At 42.8% G+C, this 10,966-nt stretch overlaps 1 protein-coding gene across 1 annotated transcript; it reads right to left on the bottom strand.

The window, feature by feature from the left end:
* Nucleotides 1–528: 528 nt before the first annotated feature.
* Nucleotides 529–7,974, bottom strand: LOC308127284 (NXPE family member 3-like). Its single transcript, XM_080492226.1, has 8 exons — nt 7,890–7,974; nt 6,415–6,531; nt 6,119–6,233; nt 5,541–5,984; nt 3,608–3,900; nt 3,333–3,403; nt 2,064–2,270; nt 529–1,981 (listed from the first exon to the last, which is right to left on the bottom strand). Exons 3-8 carry the CDS (start codon nt 6,206–6,208, stop codon nt 1,425–1,427), a joined length of 1,662 nt encoding a protein of 553 aa, XP_080348352.1. The 5' UTR covers nt 6,209–6,233; nt 6,415–6,531; nt 7,890–7,974; the 3' UTR covers nt 529–1,424.
* Between the last annotated feature and the right edge of the window lie 2,992 nt (nt 7,975–10,966).

The following is a 10,966-nucleotide window of genomic DNA, read 5'->3' as shown; positions in this document are numbered from 1 at the left end:
GGATATTAGATGCATCAGCAAAAATGTCAAGGAGAAAAGGAAGTATATATATTATATATACCCCGAGATGTACTTCACTTTACCCTGGTTGTGACGAGCAGTCGTTTCAGGTGTTGATGCCTCCATCATCTCATTTTCCCCAGACCTCGGAGAACTACTGCTGACTCGATGTTTTCTAGTTTTGGAGTACTTCTCTCTAAATTCTATATATGGTTACGGGAGAAACTCACAGTTGTTCAGCAGTTTTAAGTCTGTCTGGCAACCATTCCATGTTCAAAGTCAATTAAGTCAGCGTTCTGTTTCTCCTGCTTGGTTTGAACTTCATTGTTTGTCTTCTTGGCTAAATGAATAGAGAATACTGCCACATGACAGCCGTGAAATATCTGGTTGTTTTTCCTCCAACGAACACAACTACACCAAATGTTGGTTTTGATGGGAGGTGTGTGTTACAGCCAGCCTAGAAGTTTAATCAAACGCAAAATGAAATGCCATCCTTCACAGGTCCCAAGCAGCCACACAAAACAGTTTCTCTGTGAGAATAAAAGTTTATTTACGTAGTGATTTAACGTGAAACATTTTGGTTAAAAAACTCAGGGCAGAGAATAAATCAAACTAAGAGTGAGGTCTACACCCAAATAACAAACACAACCACACTACTCTTTTATGAGTCTGAATTACCGAATCAAACAAAAAGAGCAAAATAAAACAGAAAGTCTTTCCTTCCTGTCCAACAGAACCACGAGAAAACCGACAACGTAAAGTGACGCCTCACTCCACTCCTCAATGACGAATGCTGTACCTGCTGGATTTCTTGTGAAGGCTGTTTCTCTCACCCCTTCCTCCTCTGGAAACATCGTTCTTACACCTGAATTGCCCTGTACTTTGTGTTTGTGGCCAATCCGGTCCTCGGTACCGAGCAGACATAAAGCACAGGAGAGAACACACAGATCCAACTGCAGTCGTAACAGTGGGGTCGTGTGCGATATGTCACACGGACTAAGATGGTTTGGTCCTTAATGGCTTTATTTTACTCTGTCTTCTAAACTTTAAGTAGTTCTGAAGCCAGTAATAAAAAAGTTCATGCATTAAAAAAGTATTTTTTAAAAAATCTAAAAAAACGATTAGATAATAGTTTAGAAGTGTTTTGCAGAAGTTTGTCATGATTATTTTTGATTTTGATTAAAAGCTATAGTTGGACCGACACATCACACAAGTGGTTTATGTCTCTGGCGGTCACAAGTGAGGAAGTGTGTTCACGTTCAATCGTACGCCTGTGGATTCAACTTATTTAAGATTTACCGAACACAGCAAAGTCCCCAAGAAGCACATAAACCAAGTGAAAGCATATTAAAAAAAAACCACAGCACATTAATTACAATTATTATTTTTTTGGTTTCTTTGTTTGTCACAACAAAATAACACATCTACCTTTTGTTTGAAGGGCATATATATGACAAAACAACATCGATCATATTCTTGATGATGGGCCGGGGTGGGTGAATGTCATGGTAGAGGTGGTGCGCCACAGTCATCTCCCAGGCATCAACCAGATAAACATCCATTCCCTTGAACATGGTCCTGAGGATCCTGTCACGTTGTAGTGAAGGCCAGTCACCACCAAGCAGTGCTAAAAAGGGATTTGGAGAATTTTTGAGGTTTGCTGTCCGGATAATGATTTTAGTCCCGGGAGCTCTGGCAAGTAGTCGAACAACTGCCTTCCGGATGCTCATTATCCGACGGATGTAGTACTTGATGGGGAACGTGGTGAAGTGTGCCCAGACACCAATAACTACCACTGTGGTCTTCCCTCCAGTTATTCCATCGAGTTCATTGGCAACATAATGCAGCTCTGTGATTGGTGAAGGGACAATACGAAGAGGAAGGCCGTGGCAGCGGTATGTGACGAAGATGTTTTTGTCATAGTCCAGTGCCGTGTAAGGTCCTGACTGCTTCATGCGGTGCAGGTTATACACCTTGAGATCTGAAAGCATTAGAACAGAACAGATAAAGCTTCAGTTTGACTATTAAACTGAAAGTGTGAGAAGTTCTTTCAGGGGAATTACCTGGAAGTACCCCAAAGAGGAATTCAAACCACTGCCTGACTGTAGAGTCTCCATACATGTGGAGCACCTTGTCTTTGAGACACTGGCTGATGGCAGAGGCGGTATTGAACTGCTTAACTGTGGTACCACTCTGCGAAATCCACAGACCGTTGTAATAGTAACCGGCGGGCCCAGGTCCCCCCTTGATGCTGTTCACTGCAGGTTGACCTGTCAAAAGGTTAAATTATGTAGACATACTGTATGGCTTCAACATTGTATAATTACACATTTCATTTCATTATACAATCTTTTTCAGATCGTTTCATCAATTTCCTTCATATCTGTGCGTCTTAAAGGAAAACTAACCCATATTTCTATGGTCTTAAATTCTTAAGTTCTTTGCAACTGTATGGTGGAAACATCCTCCCGGCTCCTAAATAACTTTAAATAAAGGTCACAGGAGGAGAGTCGACTGCTGCTTACATGGGTTGAAACGTTGTACAGGCTAAACGATCATCGACCTGAGACCAAGAACACATAGGAGCTTCCTTGTCTTCATGGTTATTGACGAGCAACGACGAGTACTGAAGTCCAAACACCTCCCACCACTGGGATTCAGCAAGGACAGGCCACCCAATCACCTCTTCCAGGTCACCCAGTCACCTCTTCCAGGCCACCCAGTCACCTCTTCCAGGTCACCCAGTCACCTCTTCCAGGTCACCCAATCACCTCTTCCAGGTCACCCAGTCATTGCCATCATGAGCACTGAAGTCACCCAGTAAGACTATGGAGGCCATTGGCGGTGCCTTTTCCCGGACCTCAGCCACTCCCTCCAAGAAGGCCGGATACTCTGAGCTGCTGTTTGGTGCATGAGCACAAACAATAGGCCGAGACCACCCCTCATCAAGGAGGATGGTTTGAAAGCCAATGCTGGGTGTGGAGGTGAGCCCGACTCTATCTAGTCGGTACCCCTCAACCTCCCACCCTAGTGCCGTTTCCTCCCCCTGCAGTGAGGAGACACTCCATGTTCCAAGAGCCAGTTCCTTTTGCTGGTCGTCACGAGTGGCGGCTCCACGTTGCTTATTGAGGCTGAGCCCAACTGGGCCACAAGGGCTCCCGGGTCACCGGGCTCCAGCGGTGAGTCCCAATGATCCTGGTCTGGGTCATGTTCTGATTGATCGCTACTGTAATTTCATTTCATTTTCAGGCAGGTGTACATGCAAAATGTTGCAAACTCACCTTAGATTGTTATCAGAGCATATTGGTTGGAGTGAAAAAACTGGAATTTACCTTTGGTTTTTGGAAACACGGTGACATGATCAGGTCCTGAAGCTGGAATAGGAACGTTCATGGTGACACCGCTGGAGCAAAGCAAACATATTGAAATTGTAACAACATAAAAAAGAAAAGCATTTATGCAAGTTCCAGCTAAGTCCAATGAAATGTGAGCTTTCAGGAAAAACCTGCACAGCCAGAATTATGTTTTTTTGAAATGATCTATTCATCCATTTTTGTCAGTCGTTCATTCAGTTCAAGTCGAGAGTCGTGGACGTGCAACCACTCACATTTTGAAGAGTATGTCCTCCTCGGCCTTTTGGCTTTTTTGGTAAACACTGTGGTGTTTGATCCTGGCATCACAGCTCAGATTCTTTGGCTTGTAGCAGAACCACAGCTCACCTGTGCGACGGTCAGTGTAGTTACACAGCGGCTGCTGGCTGGGAGGCAGGCACACGCTGCACATGGTCGTCTGAGTGAGTGAGCCTGAGTGAAAGGTGCTGTAGAAGTTCACCCCATTTGGCATTTCACTGGTAAACCTGTGCACGAATGGGATTGCCTCACTTGGATGTACCAGTGTTACCTGTCAGAACAAAGAACCAAAGAAGTCACGAACAACCAATCAGCAAGGCCTCGTTCACCCTGCAGGGAAACGAGGCTCCATTCAGATTTTTTTCGCTCCCAGGTGATTCATATCCGACCCTTTTTGTGGCCGTATGAAAGCGCCAATTCCATTTTTTCCACACCAGACCAAGGCCTTGATCACATGTGGTACCAATTCAGATATTTTTCTACATGCGACGGCTTCGCCATCAACGTGTGACTGACGTCACTGATAAGCACTGGAGGAAGCAGCTCCACCAGAATAAAAGCTGTGCTCTCTTTTTCCCTCGTTCTCCTTATTTTCTCCTCATGTTGTCTCGATTTTATCAGCTCGTATTTAACAACCACTTGAAAATCGATCTACACGCTGACCAGTGTTGCCAGATATGGTGGCATCCCCCGATCGGAGAGCCAAACTCTCTTACCTCTTAACTTTGTTTATTTCATGCATTTAAGGTCCTATTCACACAACAACGTTTCACATGACAACACCTAATCCGCTAAAAAAGAGGAGTGCGTTTCCACTGCAGCAGCGGACACAGAGACAACAATGTAGTTAGTCTGCCGGGCCACTGGAGAGCGCTGTTGCTTGATTTTGTAATGAAACTACTCAGACATGTGCAGAGAAGAAAACACTATAAACGTGAAGAAAATGGAGAGAACCTGACATCCGTATGGACTGATGACACATCGGATGCTATCAGGGAGTCTCAACTATTAAACTACTGATCTGGAGGATAAAACTAGAATATGGACCGCGTGTCGTACCACCGCGGGTCGTACCACCACGGGTCGTACCACCACGGGTCGTACCACCACGGGTCGTACCACTACGCGGCCGCCATGTTTGTTTACAACTGAATGAGCAGGAGGGGGGGGGGGGGGGGGGGGGGAGAGATGTCCATGCGCAGTAACAGGCTCTGTAGCCTCCATCAGTCTCTGCAGGAGGGAAGGGGGATGAGCAGTAACAGGCTCTGTAGCCTCCATCAGTCTCTGCAGGAGGGAGGGGGGATGAGCAGTAACAGGCTCTGTAGCCTCCATCAGTCTCTGCAGGAGGGAGGGGGGATGAGCAGTAACAGGCTCTGTAGCCTCCATCAGTCTCTGCAGGAGGGATTTGCACCGTGAAAGAATCTTTCCACTTTGGGAGCCGGATTAAAAACTTTGCGGATACAGTGGATCCGCTAACTTGTGCCGTGTAAACGGACCCCCCAAAAGTGAAGAACGTTTTGCGGAATTCGAGTGTTTCTGACCTGTTCATTACCACACATAGAATAGTTTTACAGTTTTAACATGATTCCTACACAGGCGGAGATTTAGGCTGGTTTTGATTGAGGTGTGTTGGTTTTACCTTGTTTGGGCTGGAATGTAAGAACTGAGCATCAGACCTGCAGCGTGAACCGAGCCGAATTGCTAAACAACTAAAGCAACAGCAATAGATATTGCTTGAATTTGTACTTTCCCTCCCAGACCTGAATACATCCCAGTTGTGGTTTAATGGAACCCATACCACCACCCCACCACAGCAACGATCACTTTGTAGTCGTTTTGTATTAATACGAATGTTATAAGTGTCAAAGGCAAAGCGTGGAAACCGAGGATAAACCAGATTGAACTCTTCACCTGAACATGCGAGTTTCCTTCCCAGAGTAAGGAGAACACGGCGGAGTAGGTGCCATCGAGATGATCCACCACCCGTCCTGCCACACCTGCTTCGAGCGTGCGGTTGTGCAGCCGAGCCAGGAGGAAATCTCCACCATGGTTTTTTGGACGACCCTCAAAGTTGTACATTTTTATCCTGACCTCCAGCTGATCCCCGACGAGCCACGGTCCGCCTCCTCGCCGTGGGGGAATGACAAAGTTGCTCTGGGCTGCATTGCTGGTGCCATTCAGGGAAACGGGAGATGGGGCAGATGGAATATTTGGCCAAACTATTGAATCGAGTAGCTGGTTTTCCTCGTGAGTCTCCTCGGGGGTCAAAGGTCGGAAGGTGCAGGAGGGTCGATTCATGCCCGGATCACCGGAAACCCGGATGTTCTTGATTCGGGGCTTCATTGATTTTGGAATCTGGCAGAACCAAAGTAGGTTTTCTCAGCTACTGAATATGTTTCCTTTATTCCTCGATTCAAACACATTCTATCCAGACCTATTGACATCACTTAAGGTGCAACACGTCAAACGGGACCGTCACCAGTTCTCACCTCCAGAAAGTCCATGGAATAAAATGTGAAGACAAACAGACCCAAGAGCAGGAAGAGGATGCCAAACTTCAACAACCCTGCTCTGTTCATGATGGATTTTAATTTTCTCGTTTATCTGATGAAAAGACAAGAACACATTTTCAAAAGGCAAATCTGAGATGTACAACAAGAAAATGAAAAATAAAAAGCAAAACACATTTGGGAAAAATAGAGAAGTTTCAACCGATTGCAAGATAATTCCTTTACTAATCCAGTGCAGAAAGATGTGTTTAATACAGTGAGACTAATTCACTCACCAGCACCTTCTAACAGACGGACACAGCAGCTCTGGGAAAGTTCTCCTTTGAAGAGTAATTTGCTGAGTTCATCCACCCAACACCCAACGTACAAGGGCGTGTATTGAATTCAAACCACTGGGGAAAACAAACAAACAAGGAAAAAATTGCAAAATGTGAACGAGGCCGACATTCCTATTTGTCAAGTCATTTTCTGGGCCTGTTTCTTGTAATTACATGTTTGAAATGGATAAACGCCTTTCATTTGCACTGTTCTTGTAAAATCTCTTTGGAATCATTATTGTAAATAATTTGAGAAGATTCAACAGGGTCTTTGCACGTTCAGTGCTCAGACCCGAATTACCACTATTTTACATGTTCCCATTCCTTGCAGGTTTATTTGATCGTTTTTCGCTTGTTAATCTATTTATAATGTGCATTACTCTTTACTATACCGAGAGTCTGCTGTCTCATGGTGGGAACAGTTGACACACCTGCTCACATCTGTAACACCACCACATGTTGAACATGGGCATCGAAACGTTTCGAGGAGGTCACATCCAGTCCGGTTCATTCTGAAATTTCACGCGTACTGCTGCAGACAATATTGGACCATTCATTACAGTCTCAGAGTGCAGGGCATTGGCAGCAGATAATGATACCTGTTTAGACAGGTGTGGTGAAAGAAGAAACTTCATTTATTCATTTGTGCTTCATTGTGAAGCGCCTCAGCGAGGAGGTGTTGTTATAGAGACAAACCTAATCCCAATAAAACCGATCATATTTCATATAACACGCACTGCATCCTGGTGACTGCAATAAAGAAGCCCAGATGCTTTGATAATACCTGGCAACACGACCCACACCTTATCTCTTCTCCACTTATTTCCTTGTTCTGAGAAGTAAACCTATTAAAACACCTTTACAGGTTAACATAAAAATGAAACTCCAGTGTCATAAAGAGCATATCTGAGATTAAAAATGTATATATGGACAATTAAGTAACTCAGTTACATGTAAAATATAAATGTTTTAAACTTCTTACATCATTTGATCATGTTAATATTTATTATTCACTGAACTCTGATGTCTAATTCCCCATAGGGCTATGCACTACTACTCTCAGTTTAAAATATTCTACAAGTGGAGTTCAGTAGGTTTCCTCTTTACATCAGAAATATTAATGTTGCTATTTATACTTTTGGAAATGTTTTTGAAACTGCCACATTGTGCAGGAATTTTCTTGAGCATTTCACCATAAAGTACTGTTGTTATTTTCTTTTTTTAAGACAATATATGTTTCTGTGTATGTTTGCAGAAGGCGTTTGTATCGCACATCAACGCCTATAAAACAATACATATTTACTACACAGCGTGCTTCTGTGACACCCATGCAAAGTTCTTAAAGCTTTCATGAAAGCACAAAAAACACAAACTTCAAAAGGCACAAACAGAATTTTCCCGACCGATGGGGGGAAAGGGAAGGGTGTTCTTACCTTGGCTGAACTTTGTGGGAAACAAAGCGAAGATATCCGGGAGCTTAACATGTAGGACAAAATTTGTTTGACCATCAGGTGAAAGAAGGAAAACGGAGAAAGGTGGCACAGACAGAGAGCAGCGCTTTTAACCAACTCCTCCCTGGCCATTAGATACACACCGAGATATATAATCAACACTTTCAACAAGGTAAATAAGGAAATTCTCTTTGGGTAAATGGTTGAGGGGTTAGATACTTCAAAAGAAAGAATGAATTAATCTTTTTTTCAAAAATAAATGGAAAAAAGAAAGGATCATTATAAAATAAATACAGAAACAAGACAAACCTGTTGATCTACATTTGTATGAAAGTAAAGGAGTGGGAGGAAAAAGAAACACAGTTGGTGTAAAACCTCTGTTTTATCTCTGTTCTGGATTTATTCACATGCTTCACTCCTCCGACACCAAAACATTTCAGAGGAGTGTTCACTTCCTGCATCTTCCCTCTAAAATCATAACCGCTCACTGTTTCAAAGAACATTTTCTGGATATTCCCCAGTGATAAGTTATTATTTGCTTTGTACAACATTAGAACTCCACCAGATCAGTGAATATTAAAGTTTTTGCTCGTAAAAGTATTGAGTTCCTCGTGAACAATTCTTATTGCTCTTTTCTGTCGGAGATCAATTTTTATGAAACAAACTTGATCCAACATCTCTGTCGGTATATTTACTTTGTTTGATTGATTTGCATTTACCAAAGAACAGGATTTTTGTTTCACACAGATTTAATGATGATTCATTTTTGTCAAACCAGAATTTTACTTTCTTTAGTTCTGAAGTGATTAATTCCAAATTTGCTGCAGCTCCTCACCAGCACATAAGATATCTGTGTTAGTTTTAGTTTTGAAACTTGTACAGAAACTGCATCTTTGTTCATGCGTTTGTGAAATTTCAATTACAATTTCAGACGTTGAACATTTCATTATAGTTTCTGCTGTTTTTGTACCCGATTTTAGCAGTTCCATCCTTGATTTCCAGGATTTCCAGACAATTTCAAATTAAATTAAATAAGCACAGAGAGGATGAAATTGACATAAAAACAGCAAACACTATTCTTCGGGAGTTGTTATAGAGTCCTATTGTTTAGCCATTGTTCCACAGAAATTCCACATTCCGATTACTTTATTCAGCGTTCACGTACTACCACGTGAGTTAAACATACCCAGGATATCGCTACCTGGGTCAACTTGCCCAGACATTCACCATCCTCATAAGCGTAGCAGGTTAACAACTCGGTAATTCAACCCGGGCGTCTCCATAAGAGAAGATCCAGAGTCGTCGCATCGTCATCTGATCTGACTTTTGAGATTAAACATAAACCTGAACTAATCTAATCTAATCTAATCCTGGTGGTCATTCACTCAGTTTTCTTTCCTCAATTTTATTGCGAGCATATCAAATTTCAAGACAAATCTATTGGTACAAATTGGTAGACTTCCTTTGCAGATTGTGGTTGTACTTGGCATGCCATAACAAACAACAAGCAGACCGTGAGCCAGATTTGATCATGTGACAAAGAAAAACAAGAAAATTACTCAGTGTTCTGCCATTGGTCAATAAAAGAAATAAGAAGTGAAACTGAGGGAGACTGAATACCAGCTGGATCAATGCAGTTTGACTACAGGCCCAACAGAGGAATGGAGGACGCTACTCTCACTCCACTAAACATGAGTTTTAAACTAAAGGGACGTCTGCTTCACTTTTCTTTATCGACTTCTCCTCTGCTTTTAATACAATCCAATAAAAAGGGTTCTGACAGACCCCGTTGTCTCCTCCACGGGTTCTCCACAAGGGGGTGCTGTTCGCCGCTTTTATTTATCCTTTACACAAACGTGTCGGAGCATGCGTGACAACAGAACTATCATCAAGCACGCAGATGACTGTTATTATCAGCCTCCTCAGAGGGTGAACCAGTCATCAATGAGTTTGTCCAGCGTGGGAGGAGTCCCACCTTCAACTGAACATATCAAAACAAAAGATATGGTCATTGATTTTAGAAAACAAGCAGACAAGCACAGAGTCACTTTAATTAAAGGCCATGAAATAGAGCAAGTGCAATCGTATAAACACCTCCGCACCATTATTGATGAAAAACTGAATTTCGAGGAAAATTGCGAGTCGGTGTGTTAAAAAGGGCCGTCAGCATCTCCACTGCACAACATACACAATAAAACGATGTTCCTTATTCAGCTCAGTGTCGGCGACAAGAACAAAGCTGCTTTTATAACGCTTTGTCCGGAACCTTTGGACTAAAAACCTTCATCCAGAGGGAAGAAGCTGCTCAGAAACAACCAGGACAAAGTTTCCTCCGTAGCTAACCCTAACCCTAACCCTAACCCCAGTCCAGATTCTCCTGGACTTGGTACTTTTATTTTGACAGTCACCGTAATAAAAATCCAACCTCATCATCTGTCCACTAGAACGTCTGTTTCAAAGTTGAATTGTGAAGCACAGACACTCAGCAGCAGGAGAATGAGGGAACTATGTACTTTAATATTAACCTTCAGGGTCTTAATGATTTACATTCACACGAGACTGATTAATTTATAACTGCTATTAAATGTCAGCCGATTCTAATTGTAGTTGTTATCAACATTAGTGCAACACATTTTGAAGGCTGGATGAAGGCTCATAAACCAAACAGACAACCTGCATTTTGTTTACAACAGCACCACCTGCTGTTTAGTGGAGTAATTGCACCACCTTCCATGTCTCAGAAATGTTGGGATTCCCCATTTTTATCCTCCTTTAAGATCTGCCTTTAAACTAACTTGTTAACCACAATGTTGAATCACAAATCCAAATGGCCCATTGTGAAGCAAACAATCTGCTAATGAGGACCAGGAACTGTTGAGCAGATCTAATCCCGTGTCAGACACGAATGCAACAACATTTCTCCACCAGAATTCCAGAAACTGCTGCGCCGCTGGAAAGAAGAGCCAGGATCAGTCCACAGAGTCCGATCAGCATCTTCATTCTGACCCGAGGGACAGAGACAGATTCACCTGAACAGTCAGACGTCTTCCAAACATGAA

The sequence above is a fragment of the Lipophrys pholis genome, assembly GCF_963383615.2.
Source record: "Lipophrys pholis genome assembly, chromosome: 22".
In the NCBI taxonomy this organism is placed as follows: Eukaryota; Metazoa; Chordata; class Actinopteri; order Blenniiformes; family Blenniidae; genus Lipophrys; species Lipophrys pholis.
This window is presented reverse-complemented; position numbering and strand designations above follow the sequence as displayed.